This window comes from Anolis sagrei, chromosome 3 (assembly GCF_037176765.1).
Source record: "Anolis sagrei isolate rAnoSag1 chromosome 3, rAnoSag1.mat, whole genome shotgun sequence".
In the NCBI taxonomy this organism is placed as follows: domain Eukaryota; kingdom Metazoa; phylum Chordata; class Lepidosauria; order Squamata; family Dactyloidae; genus Anolis; species Anolis sagrei.
In genome coordinates, this window is record NC_090023.1 from 81,680,472 (window position 1) to 81,695,178 (window position 14,707).

The 14,707-nt window shown below is 37.7% G+C and overlaps 1 protein-coding gene and 1 long non-coding RNA gene across 17 annotated transcripts in view; one reads left to right on the top strand and one right to left on the bottom strand.

Moving 5' to 3' along the window:
- LOC132771754 (uncharacterized) overlaps nucleotides 1–12,407 on the bottom strand; it is a 43,399-nt gene extending 30,992 nt beyond the window's left edge. For both annotated transcript variants that reach the window (XR_009631110.2, XR_009631111.2), the window contains exons 1-2: nucleotides 12,306–12,407; nucleotides 3,109–3,200 (exon numbers count right to left, since the gene is read on the bottom strand). This is a non-coding gene — a long non-coding RNA (uncharacterized lncRNA). The remainder of the gene's footprint in view (nucleotides 1–3,108; nucleotides 3,201–12,305) is intronic.
- DMD (dystrophin) overlaps nucleotides 1–14,707 on the top strand; it is a 1,568,405-nt gene that overhangs the window by 286,208 nt on the left and 1,267,490 nt on the right. For 11 of the 15 annotated variants that reach the window (XM_067466750.1, XM_067466755.1, XM_067466752.1 and 8 more), the window contains exon 1: nucleotides 12,478–12,764. The exons of the other annotated variants lie outside the window; for them this stretch is intronic. In XM_067466750.1, coding sequence (XP_067322851.1) covers nucleotides 12,602–12,764 — 163 coding nt within the window. In that variant the 5' untranslated portion in view covers nucleotides 12,478–12,601. Of the gene's footprint in view, nucleotides 1–12,477; nucleotides 12,765–14,707 lie in introns of those variants that run through there. 15 annotated transcript variants of the gene reach the window in all.

Here is a 14,707-nt window from a genome sequence, read left to right on the forward strand (position 1 = left end):
CTGTTCATAAGCTTTAACTGTGCAAAAGAACTCCTAGCTACCACTGTAATCTGGGCTTCCATGCTCAGCATTCAAAGTCAAACTGTGAATCTGCAACTTCAGGGAGCACAGTGTAACTCCATCTAGCATACTGTAAATCTCTGATCTGCCACTTGACTAATCAGGAGGTTCTACAAATTGTTTGGATTAATTTTCAGTTCAATAGCTTCCTTGTCTTATGGTGGAAAGGAGTAATAAAGATGGGTATTCATCTACTGATGTCACTGAACCCCAAAAGTGCAGGACAATTTATCCTAGTAGTTTAATGCATATGTTAAATAATATGGGGAACATAACAGAGCCCTGAAGAACTCCACAGGTCAATGACCAAGGAGTCAAATACAAGTCCTTAAAATCACTTTCTCGATTTGACTCTCCAATTCTATTGCTTCTCCTGCTAAAGCTATAGCTACAAAGAAAGCTCTCAAGTAATATGTGGGGGTTATATAATGCTTGTAAGTCAAATGGTTACTATTTCATTTTCATTTTAGCATTTGGGAGCTTTATAAAGCAAATTTGCTTATATTGCAAACATTTGCATTTAGAATACTACTTGGCTTTGCACGATGACAAGATATCCAGCAGTAACCAATGATTAACATATGTTTTGATACAAAGGATCTTGATACTCAGGGGAAGAATCCAGCTAACAGAATATAAATAAAATGACCCAGTCCCTAAAGACATGTTTCTTGCTCTGTGCACAATAGCGTTAAGTTAGAGTTCGCTAAAACCAATTGAAATAATACTGTTGACATTATGGAGTTTTGGATTGGGATTTGACATTTTTAGCAATGGCATTTGGCAAACCCTTACTCTTGTGGAAAGGGCAGTGTTGTCTCTGCTATTCATGCAGAATGGACTGAGATTCAGCTCTGAACTCACTTTTCTGAAATCATCTTTTGCTAAACCCTGTTTATCTAATAGCTGACAGAGACCAAGTGGCTTATCTCAAGTGGAATTTTGAACAGTGAGGATACTTACAAAAGGCTCTAAGCTCTTCATTATTTCTTTCATTAAAAAAAATCCCAATAACTTAGAACACAATGGGCACAGTTATAAATATTTTATTTTTTAAATGAGATTTCGTTTCCCATTTTAGGAAAAAAATACCACAGAATTTTCTGCTAGGATCCAAATGTAACTGAGACATTTTAAATGCAAAATATGTGATTCACTTGGAGCTAACAACTTTCTTTAAGAAAATTATTATAGATTTTCTTTCCCCTTGGTGTTTATTTAAGTCATGTGCATGGTCCCGAATTAGTCATGGTTAACTTCACTTCTACTTTTTTTTCCATGTCAGAAGCAACTTGAAAAACTGCAAGTCGCTTCTGGTGTGAGAGAATTGGTCGTCTGCAAGGATGTTGCCCAGGGGACACCTGGATGTTTGATGTTTTGCCATCCTTGTGGGAGGCTTCTCTCATGTTCCTGTATGGGGAGCTGGAGCTGACAGAGGGAGCTCAACCCATCCTCCCCAGATTTGAAGCACTGACCTATCAGTCAGCAGTCCTGCCAGCACAAGAGTTTAACTCATTGCATCACTGGGGGCTCCTTCTTTCTCTACTCAAAGTGATGAACTGAACTGATAGCATGTAAGCAGCAACTACTGACAGTTGGTAAACATTTAGTACATAACTTTTCAGAACTCTATATTTTATCTAGGGGTAACATTCAATTTCTTTGTTTCTGCCTAGTGATTTGGGACCAACTGATATGATATTGTTCTTCAAATTGATTTGTTTCAGGAGGACAAATAACTTCATGCACAGAATCCCCATGAAGAAATAATAAAATGTGCACTACTAAATTAAAAAAATCCTGCCCTCTCTATCTTGCAGGTAGCTTCCTGCATCACTTGAAATCTGAGATGTCGCTGCCCTTCCAGAGTAGAGATGGAAAGAATAATCAAAACGGTTCAAAAATGGGATTCTTAAGTCTTACCAAATTGAGAAGATTTGGAGTTTGCGGATTATTCTCTGGGGATAATGCATATATATGTTTGTGTGTGTGTGTGTGTGTGTGTAGGAAAATATTATTTCTGCACAGGAAACTCTGGTTTTGCTTAGTAAATGCTGCTTTATGCCCAAAATAACCACATTTTTTGGTATTTGTTTCTGAACTATTCTTCAAAAAGTGAAAGGTTTTGAATGATTTCCTTGGCAAAAGACATACAAAGCTAAAATTATTTTTTCTTTGCTATGGGAATGAAATTTATGAAGATATAAACAGATGGGGAGCGGGTATCCTGATATGTAGATCAGGATACCTGCTCCCTATCTGCATATGTACTTCTACTAGCTTCAGTTATCCCTTAAAATACAGAGTGACACACACAAGTGACACACACACAACCACACATTGGAACCTGATTCTAACTGGCTTCAGAGGATACATCAACTGAATCTTGCCCTTCATTGAAGAAAAGCATAAGCATAGTTGGAGAGGAAATCATGAAACTATCTAGCAGCCTTGTCACTTGGCCACTTGCAGTGCTCCATTTCATAGAGGGGTGTGGGGAACCCATTGCCCCACATTCTGCATTGCCCGGCTCCAGCTGAGGGTGATCATATGGGGGAAAGCATGAACACATGTGGAACATGTGGCCTTCGCCATGCATTGCAATGTCAACACAGGAGCCCTCCCATGTTGCCCTGGTGTCGGCATGTGTCAGCTCTGCCCCCCCCCCTTCACCAATGGAGCTGTGCTGGCATCATCTGGTGGGAATTGGCCAGCTCAGTGGGTGACCAGGGCTAAATTGGCTCATGCCACCAAATTTAGCCCGGTGTGAAGAGGTCATAGGTGTTGCTGAAATGCAGTTCTCAGATGTCTAACCCGAATTACCAATGGCAAGAAATGCTGAGAGTCATATTTCATCATATTTCCTAACCTACCACCTCCATGGCATAGAATTTAAAACTTGGATTTTCTCTTAATTCTAAAACTTTGATTTAAATTAAAAGTGCATAAGACAATAACAAACAGACCATCAAATGAAAGAAAAATGAGCTTATTGTTGGTCTTTGAATAATCGGTCAGACAACTTGTACTTGAAGGGTTTATACTCACCTAGTGATTGATCTTGAAATTACTGTCTTCACTTGCAAACCATTCAAAGGTTTGATTTTTCTCTTATTGATGAAAATAAGCAAAGGGATACTCTAAAGGGAAAATATAATAATTCCTTGACATCTGAATTAAGTTCAAAGGCACATCTCTTCTTGACTGAATTTCTTTTCTTACATTTGCATTTTAGCATTTACACAGCAGCTGTCAAAGCATTTTTTTAAGCTTGACAGGCCACTATTATCACTGTTTTTGTTTCTCCTCTCATTTTACAGAATGTGTTTTTGAATTAAAAAGCATTTAGATAGGTCCTTTCACCTAAATTTGAAAGGTTGCTTTTCTTACATCTATGCTGAACAATAATAACTTGATTGCAAGTGTAAAGCCAATGTAAGAAATTATTAATTTCATGCCAAATAATGTTATCTATATATTTTTTCTATATTTAAGAACATTAAATTCAAAGTTAGACCATGAAACTAATTTTGAAATGTAGAAACAAAAATTTAGAGTTATAAATCTAACTCATAGTTTGTCTCGAGTTCTGTTAAGTTCTTGATTGAACAAACTGGGGCCCTGTAGATGTATTGGACTACAATTTCCATCATCCCCAAACATCTGCAGGGTATCATACTTGAGTGGTTGGATGTATACAAGACACAATTAAATCTGATGAAGCATAAGCTACAGAGCATAAAAACACTAAATATCCTTTTGGAGATAAGAATGGAATACCACATGATAGATGTCCACAGAACAACTGTTGAAAATGGAAGGTAGATTATATTGTCGAAGGCTTTCATGGCCGGAATCACTGGGTTGTTGTAGGTTTTTCCGGGCTATATGGCCATGTTCTGGAGGCAATTTTTCTCCTGACGTTTCGCCTGCATCACCTCTGAGGATGCTTGCCATAGATGCAGGTGAAACGTCAGGAGAAAAATTGCCTCCAGAACATGGCCATATAGCCCGGAAAAACCTACAACAACCCAGTAGATTATATTATTGTAACCACAAGTAACTTAATACATTCTGGATTAACAATATGAAGAATATATTCTTACATTTATGTACCATGTAAACCTTGCCATCTGAGTAGCCACACTCATTTTCATTACCTGAATAAGTAATGGAAAGTGAGCCAGACCAAATTGCAGTTTAACATGCAAATGTACTAGGAGCACAGAGGTAGGTTAGCTTCCAAACAAGGCTTATAGTGTACAGTCTTCTTTTATAATAGTATAATGACATCTGAACTAGCTGAAGCTTCTGAGTGCTCTTTATAGGCAGCACACAGAGCACATTGCAGTACTCCAGTTGAGATGTAACTAAGGCATGTACTACCATGTACTACCATGACCAGATCTGGTGTCTCAGGGTACGGGCGCAGCTGGTGCACAAGTTTTAGTTGTGAAAAGTCACTCCTGGCCACTATTAACACCTAAGACTCCAGGGTCAGTGATGAATCCAGGATCATCCCCAAGCTGCGTACCTGTATTTTCAGGGGGAATGTCACCCTGTCCAGCACAGGTTGGATCCCTATACCCAAATCTGCCTTACAACTTTGAAATTAAATCCTAACAAGACAATCTGTTCACCCTCATCCAGTCCATTACTGTTGACAGACATCTGGAGCTGAGAAGCCATCACTCTCTGCAGAAACTTGCCCAGAAAGGGGAAATTGAAAACTGGCCAAAAATGGTTCAGTGGGATCCAGTGCTGGTTTTTAAGTAGGGTTTTACTACTGCCTCCTTAAGGATAGCTGGAATTTTGCCTTGTACTAAGGAGGCTCTCCTGAACCCTATTCCTCCAGAGTTAAACATGAAAAAATAAACCCAATGAAACAGCAACAATGGAAAAAAAATCATATAAAAATACATGTACCTAGGATAAGGGATGTACTTGTGAAATCAGAAAAAAAAACTGGCATGGATAAAAAAAACTCTTATTTCATCAATCAAAATGTGTGGCTCCTTGAAAGATTAGCCTGATAGTGTATATCACTTTTGAAAAAGAAATAATACTTGTCAAAAGTTATGTGTAATTTCATTTTTAAATAAAAATAAAAAATCTCAATGAAACATGCTCAACAGACATGCTTAAAGTCGCTCTCTGGATCCCTAACTTGCCTTCAGCTGACTAATGACTGTAAAACCAATGTGTAGTGTCTATTTGTCAGTTTTTCTCAAGATGTTTAATGTGTACAAACTAAATTACAGTGGAGAAAAAGAGAGTGAACTGTAAGCCCTGAAGATTCACATTTCAAATAATGTTTGGATAGCTTTATCATAGGAAGAGGAATGGCTTCAGTTGTGAATGTCCTTAAGAGGCTAGTGTATTTATTTTTTGTACCTGTTAACCAAAATAAATTTCCTTAACATAGGCTGATCTCCAGTGATCAATCCTCTAAAAAGGGCACTACTTGGTATTCTGTGATATCTTCAAGGAAGTTTGCTCCCAGTTAAAAATGACAAGCATGTTCTATTAAATTTCCATTTACTGGTTGATGCATCTGTAATTTAAAGAAAGGATAGAACTGAATTTTAATAACTTATTGTGTATGCTGAGTACACATGTGGAAGGAAAGGTTGTAAACTTCTGAACATTTAAAAACAAAATACTTTTGGGATTTATTCAGCATGAAATATTGGTAATTATTTAATTCATTTTGGACACTGATAATTCTACTGCTTGTAACACCTGGAGTGTTTCAGAGGATGATAGTGGGAGACATTTCTTTAGACCATCACCATTGATGTTTTCATATTTCAATCTTGTTGCCCCATGCAACAAATGTTGGGAAACAGTATCAGATGAATTCACTTTTAAACCAGCAGTCACCTAATTGATGGATTTGCTCACCCGAAAAGTCTCAGGATGCATCTTCACTGATAGCTGACCTTACTTCAGGGGGAAGTAAGGTCAGCTCTGTGGCAGTTGCAGGATGCTCAAGAGCTTTCCCCAGTCTCTGGAGTTGCCCACGACTTTGAGCACACATAGTCAGTTGTGCTACTTCCTATTCAGAAAGTGACCACAGTAGGTTTCACCACAACCTTGACATTCCCAGGCTTGGACAGCCAGGGAGCAGGGGAAGGCTGTCTCCAGGACTTCCTTTGTCATCTTGCCCCCTTGTTTGCACCACTAATTGGCACTGTTTCTCACTTGGTGATTGCAGTGATGCTATCCCAAGCAATGAGGCAATTGCAGAAGAGGGCAGGGATGGGAGAAATCATTCCACCTTTCTTGTGCCCTCTCCCATGTCACTGTGATGCTTTTGATATTGAGCAAGAAACAGTGCCATTTTGTGCCTGGTGGGCACCACAAATGGCATATTGTGGGGGGCAAGGTAAGGGTCACAGGTGAGAAGCCACCATCCAGCTGCAAATGTGGTTTAAGGTCATGCAGTTTAGCCTATATCCAATTGTCAAGTTGGCTTGGGGATATGCCGTTTAGCTTCCAGCAATGTTGATCTGGAGTACCCCATCTTTGATCAACATTACCATTTGTGCCCTGTCAGAGGAAATTTTATTTTATGATGTCTCATCATATGAAAAATGATTATTATTTAGGTAGTTACTTACTTTATCAGGTAGAAACATTTTATATTTGCCTATTTTAAATTCAATATTGTTTTGTTATTTTTGAAATTTATTTTGCTCCTTGTTTTGATTGTTCTTAGCCACCCTGAGTAGTGTGAAAAAGGGTAAAGAATGAATTTTTGAAAAGAATCATAAATTAAAAAACAGTATATGATAATAGATAAATTGTATTGTTAGTAACAATCATGGCAGGACTATGTTGGTATTTCACAACCCATTGTTCCAGCATAATGTCTTCTCAATGCCATTTGAATTGTGTTTGCAGGTTCTTGCTTCTAGAGCTATCCTAAAGTGGCAATGTGCTGTTGGTGTACCCTCAGCTTCATAGGCTTGCCTTTAGAGACCACTGAATTCATTCTTTAAATGGATTAGTTACTCCTCTGCATTTAACAATTAACATGTAACTGATATATAGCAGGCCATTATCTGTCCACCACTGCATATAAGCACAATGTATTTGATCAGAGAACATGATTGAATAATCCAGAGAAAAGAAAATAATTTTTGCAATACATGGCATAAAATAATATTTTCAATAAATAAAACATTTATTTTAGATTTCTGACTCCCTCTTGATAAAAGCTTTTCTTCACTAGAATTCAGACCTATTTTCTGTATTCTTGGCATTCATCTATATATCAATAACTTACAAATGCTTGTGTCTGTGTACAAATTATTCTGCTGTTTGCCTAACACTGTTCTCTACCCTACTTCCACCCTAAGAACTGCAATGCAAAATTTTATTTTATTTTTAAGGAGGTTAAATCATGATGTCAATTACAGACCAAGGGTAAATTTATTTGTTATTCATAACTATCTCATTTGGAAAAGCTTAGTTTGTCTTTTTTAGTCCACAATGAAGCAATAACTGCAGCTATTAGATATTTTCTGAGTTAAACATTATTGACATACTATTGCTCTTTGGAACTGTGTCCTTTTCTCCCCATTCCTTGCAGGCCTTGGTGGAATATATAGAATCCTTTCTCCAATAGACTTTGTTATGTCTTTTGCTTAAACATTGCAGGAGATAGACAATAATTATGGTTATTTTAGAGAAATCTTGAACCAAACCTTAAAAGGGGATTGCTTCTTGTGGTGACCTAATTTGACATCTGGCAAATAGACTGCTTGGGGATTCATATACAGACTTGCAAAGCCTTTTTGATCAGGATTGACAGTGGACAAGAAAAAATATGCACATACCATGACAAATGTTCCCTCTCTTGAGGCCCTGTCCATTGTCCTTTTAAAAATGCCACCTCTCTTCAGATCACCTACATATGGCAGAAGTGACAAGTGGGGATTCTGGAGAATTGCTGCTGCTATTATCCTTACCATATTTTTTATTATACCAGCACTCAGATACTGTAAGTGCTGCTACTCTCACAGTTGCCATGTAACCAAATCTGAAACTAGTTCCAGGTTACTAAATAACACCTGATCATTCTATTTTCTGCCAGTTGTTTATTTTCTACACAACCACATAGGAGGGGGAAGATGCTTACAACACCCAGTCATATACAAATCACTACTCACCCAGATAAGACGTGGAAAAATATTCCAAAACTGTTTTTCATGCTTTATTTAATATGGATGTGTGTGCAATAGGTAAATTTTGGATGTGTTTTAAATGGGTGTTAGAGTACCAAATAATCTTATACCTATGTTCTATAACCTATAAACTTTTAATGTTCTTTTATGTTGAATCTAATGAATAAATAATGATTTGAAACTAGATGTACATCTGTTAAGACAAGCAATAGTTCTTTTGTGAATGAGACATAGCATCCTATACTTACACACTGAACAGGGAATAATACTAGATGTCCCATGAGGCCTCTTCCTATATGATGTTATGGCCTTGTGACATAAGGCTGGAGGCAAGCATTTGCCTTAAGTAGATAAACAAAATCTGGCTACCAGTTAAAAAAACACTAAAATTATAACAGCAAAACAACACCCAAACACAGGAAACTCCAGAGAGAAAACAATCAGGAACAACTAATCACCTCTCAACAAAAGATTTCCCCAGGCACTAAGAAGCCACACCAAAAAACTGCCAGGCCATGAAATGTTAATCAAGGTGGTCAGTTGAAACCTTCACACCTAGCTCCAACAGACAAGAGTTCTTTGTCCCACCCTGGACATTCCACAGATATATAAACCCAATTTTCCTAGTTCCAACAGACCTCACAACCTCTGAGGATGCTTGTCATAGATGCAGGCGAAACTTCAGGAGGAAATGCCTCTAGAACATAGCCATAAAGCCCGAAAAAACCTACAGCAACTCAATTCTACATACCTCAGCTTACTGCCAGGGTTTCATGGCTTGGAGGTATGGCAGTTAACATTGTCTTACATTAATACTATGGTGTAATGTTACTATCCCTGCTGTTTTTCACTAACAGAAAATGAACAGCAACTCTACAACAAGCTGAAAACAGGGCTATGATATAATTTGGAATTTTCACATGAATGTCCAAATAGACCAAAATGGTTTTGTTCCTTTTAATTTCTTGTTGAGGAAGAAACACATATTTTCAGCACAAAGAAATGGTTTTTTTTGGTATATGATATTTGAACCAGAGTACCATTTGAAATAAGATTTGTATTGTTGGACAGGCATATTCAAATCGCAATGGAAGGGGGAGAACCCTTTTTTAACACCAGTATTCTGTTACCAATATGAATATTTAAGATACCAACTTGTGTCCTACTAAAAAAAACAACCCTCATCCATGCTCTGTGTGTGATATAAATATATTTTGGAAAGAATGTTAATGCTTTAACTAGTCTGTTAACTCTGTTTGGATGGATTTGGTTACATTTATTTTACAAGGTTTTTTTAGAGCCATGCTCAATTTTTGAAAAAAAGTTGTAGATGATTACTTCTTAAATCTACTCACATGAATACACATTTCCATCATACCCCTCCAAGCTATGCTTCCCCTCCTCTCCCCCCTCTCCCATTTCCCCTCTGTCAGTAAACTCCAGTAGATTACTAGCATAAATCATTCTTCTCCATTTAGGAGATTCAGTATCATCTTCACAATATCCCTTCCACTGATGTAATCCAGAGATCAAGAGGTCAGTGATGGGTTTTCAAGTATTCTATTTGGTCTCTCTCACAGACTTAATACTTTTAAAAAGTAAACTTACATACTTAAGAACCAGGGATTGGAACTTTATAATAGCCAAAGTTCCCTGGAAGAGAATAAATGCCATTGGGAAATGTCTTCAAAGATTTACATAACCTCTACAAAATAAATTAACTCCAGCTCATTGCCTCTGCCAGTTGAAGTACTAGGGGAAGGACACTGTGTGTTTCTGAGATCCCAGTGTGAACTGTTTGTAATTGTCAACCAGCACAACTTTCAGGTAAAATTAAGCTTTCTTATTGCAGCCGTCCAGAGAAATTTCCTTAGGATATTGAACCAACTCTTCACATCTCTGCTCATGACCAGAGTTGGTCTCTGGTTGGTGAGAGAGAGCTGAGGCGAAACTCAAACTCTTGCTAAACTCTTGAGGGAAATTGTGTCAGTTCAAGAACTATATATCAGGGCTCTAAATCTCATTTCTTTCTGTTTTGGTGCATTTTCTCAATATTGGAACCTGTCTCCTTTCCACTTGCTTTCATAAGAAATGGTAGCCTGTTTTCTCATCATTACGTGCTTTCATTCCTTTTTTCTCTCAAAAAGTGAATGTGCTGAATACATATTCAGTATAGATTTTATGAGGCTCAGATACAGTGATTCAGCAGATGAAAGGATATTTCCTGGTAAATGAGGGTATGGAAACTACATTGTAGAACGAGTCCAGTTTGACATCACTTTAAATGTCATGGCTTAATGCTATGGAATCATGGGAGTTGCAGTTTAATGAAACAGTGGCAATATTTGGCAGAGAAGGCATCTGGAAAATTCCATAGTGTTAGATCAGGAAATCTGAAGGAGCTTTTGTGTACAACCAGGCACGGCTTAACCCATTATGCAAAGTAAGCATTTGCAGTATAGTTGATTTTGCCCAGGGGCGCTCTTGAGGTGCTCTTGGGGGAAAATAGACCTTGACATATGCGAGTTGTAGTTACTGGGATGTATAGTTCACCTAAAATCAAAGAGCATTCTGAACTCCACCAATGATAGAATTGAACCAAATATGGCACACAGAACTCCCACGACAAACAGAAAATATATATCAGTGATTGGTTGGGGGGGGGGGGGTGTGTGCCAAAATACTGTTTGCTTACCATTGAAAATTACCTAGGGCTGCCTCTGTGTACAACTTACCCTAAAACTTCAATGATGCAAATTCTTATCTGAGAGTTGAGCCCATTGGAACTCATTGTGCTTATTTCTGAATAGATATGATTTCTGCTTTGAAATTATTTTAAAAATGTCATACACACATTCACAAACATACATATGTATGTATGCATACATACACACACTGTGTGGGAAGATGATGCCCCAAGAAGCCAATTTAATTGTATGCATACATATTGAGAGGTTAATTTTTTCATAGTTAATACTTTAGGAGAGAAAAATCCTCCCAGTTCTTCTTGAAAAAGAAACATTGTTTTTTTTTCCCTTCAGATTATTCATATAATCTTTCTGACAATTGCCATTCTCCCCCCCTTCCCACCTTGCTTAGTCTACCACATTGGTATAGCTTAAAACATGGGGGAAATGGTGCAAAATCATGCAAAATGGTATCCTGGCTACCAACACAATTTTACTGTGTTTTGGTGCTTCTTACACTGCATCAAAACAGCAACAATTAAATAAACTACAAATAAAAGGGGTAGTATTGTTTCTAGTGCTCCCCACTTTTGGGGAAAGTGTTGGGGCAGTCAAACTCCTCCCTGATAAGTTTGGTGAAATTTGATGGATACCGCTCCCTCCCCTCTTCCTTCAATTATTCTGCTTCTGAATAGGATGGAGACTTTAGAGATGCACACTGTTGTAGATTTTAAACCAGTTCTTCAGCATTTTCACTTGAAGCTAAGCTTGATTTACTAAGTTCTTGTGGGTTTTTTTGGGCTATATGGCCATGTTGTAGAGGCATTTCTCCTGACGTTTCGCCTGCATCTATGGCAAGCATCCTCTGAGGATGCTTGCCATAGATGCAGGCGAAACGTCAGGAGAAATGCCTCTACAACATGGCCATATAGCCCAAAAAAACCCACAAGAACTTAGTGATTCCAGCCATGAAAGCCTTCGACAATACATTGAACATAAGCTTGATTTATTAGTGTACAGCACAATGCAAATACTAAGCATTAGTAGTGAGATGAAACAGAAGGCAATACTTATTGTAGGTGAGGTATTTTCACAAAGAAACATTTAGTGAATTGGTTTTTAATTTCAGCTCCAATCCCTTCCATATTTAAGGATAATACTCCAAGCCATGCAGTAAGACTTCTTAAGGATTTAGCACACTTTCAAAAGGCTTGGCAAAACAGGATTAGTCCCTTTCAAAGACACTGTCACATTTATTCGGTATAGACAGAGTTAACGTTAAGGACAATCCAAGTACTTTCAGGGGTTTCTGCTCCCCCCCCCCATTTTTTTTTTTTTTTTTTTTTTGCTTTTGCATTGCAGTTACCTTGTTGATGGTGCCTCCTTGCAAAACTCCCACATGAACCGAAGGTTCAGCAGTTACAGAGAAAACAAAGATTACTGATTAGAAAAGAACATAATCAGGTAGATTGACACTGTGTTGGAAGAAACCATTGCCCTGGAGAGGGGAGGGGAGGTTGACATTAGTATTCTCACAGGATAGTAGCTGAGACTTCTTTATCTTTGCTCTAACTGTTTACAAGTACATCAGAGAATGTAATGTTCCTGAAGGCAGCTAAAACAACTGTGCTATTTTCTGACTCTTGAAAATTGCACCGGTAGATGTGCAGGCATTATCTTCACAGTGTTAGAGAGGAACCAACTGGGAAATTAAAAAGAAGTGTGTGTGCGTGTGTGCTTGTGTGTGTGTGTATGTATACGAGCGAGAGCTTTCTCATGGAAGTACGAGCCAGGACATTCTTTGAAATATCTGGTGACTCATCTGGTAAGTCTTTTAAAATAAATAAATAAATACATAAAAACAATTCACCACTGTATATAAATATGACAAAGCCTAAATGGTGTTAACATTCTAACAGTGTCATTCCCTAAAGATAGCTTTTGGATCAGTTTGCCTCGTCTTCTGACAAGTTTGTCTTACTGCTGTATTCTGACCTTAAAAGGTAGCGTTCTAACAACTTAGAAACAAGGAGTGGAGGAAAGTCAAAAAGAAATATTGTTGTTTGAATAGAGTACTAATAGTAACATGGTTCTTGTACCGTGTGACTTCAATGTTAATTTTATTATAGAAACTGACTCTGAGAATATAATAATCATGAAACATAGAAGTTACTATAGCTCCTGGCAAACTTAACCCATAGAATCAGTGGTTTGGAAATTATTCTGCAGAACATTCAGTGTTTACACTAGCACAGTTAACCCAACAATTCTGTTTTGTATATATTACAGAATACTTATCTTAAAAGCTGAAGGCGTCGCAAATAAACAAAAGCTTATGTATGCTTATGCATTAATCCTTTTGAGTTTAGTATGGCTAAGTTCCAAGTAACTATGCATTATATGAAACATCGTTGTATAATTTACTAGAGTAGTAAAACAACTGGGTCACTGGGTTAAAAACCACATATGGGTCAGTTTGTTATTATTAGAGAATCAGAATGTATTATGTTCATTGTGAGCTGTGACTAGTGTTCTACAAGTATTGATATCTATTATATATGTCAAAGGATGCACAAAAGCATGCTATATGGATTAACAAGGGCATTTTATCAAACATATTGCTGATTGCTTTGTTTTAAAAAGACAGAACAGATGAGAGCAGTTTTAGTAACTGTAAATTGTAAGTGTTCCATTGTTTTCAATGGGACGCACATGTTCTTAGTCCTCTTACATTCTATATTACTTTCTTTTTTGTTGTGTGCCTAAGGCAAATCTATCATGGGGTTTTCTGTGGCTGAGAGTGAGTGATTCAGGGCCCTTTTACACTGGCCAAAATGCAAGTGGAATTAGTGTTTAAAACACTGATTCTTCCTGCATTTTTCAGCCACATGGGTCTGACACCTCACCTTTCTGTTGGGGAGGTGGCCAGATATCCACCTGTACTGATTCACAGAGTGGGATATAGCCGCCACTAACCCTCTCACCTCCCTACCCCACCCCATTTCATCCAAAAACATACCATAAAATACCAAGGCACAAGGCTTCTCCAGAGCTCCTGGCACATCAGAATGGGGTGGTACTGCCATTCCCTCTCCCTGGGGCAACAGAGGTAGGATGGCTGTGGGGACTACTTTTGGGATCACATATGGTGATCCACGAGGCCCATACCTAGAAAGATCCAGATCTTGCAATAAAGACAGATAGAATGTTTGTCAACCATACAAAACATACACACAGGAGGCTGTTCGTCCATTTAAAAATTATCATACATGTGTGCAGTGCACCTTTTATTCATGTGTACACCTATTTGTTTATTTGAAATATGTATATGTCACTTTTCTCTCAAGAAAGTCAAATGATTTTGATAGTTTGATAAAAGTAGAATCTAATATATAAAGGCTTATGTTACAATAACAGCTTTTCTTGCTTTTGAAATGCTAGAGGGTTGGTCTCAGACTAACATAGTTGGTGTTCTGGGAAACCTTGCAGAAAAAAATAATTTTAGCTGAATATTGTAGAAACTGGAGCTGCAATACAAACTTGAAAAGTGTATACAGCTTCTGTGAGTCCCACATCTGTAGTTGGAAGGACTGCTGTTATCTCGGCAGTGGTTCTCTATGCCTGGAGAGTGAATGTGAGGATGCCTTCTTTTTAAACCAAACTGTTAGAATGAAAATAAACTGAAGTGCTAGTGTCACAGTGAAATGAACAGATTATGAATGTCAAATGTACTGTACTATCGATGGTTGTTATATTTTAAAAGTCCCA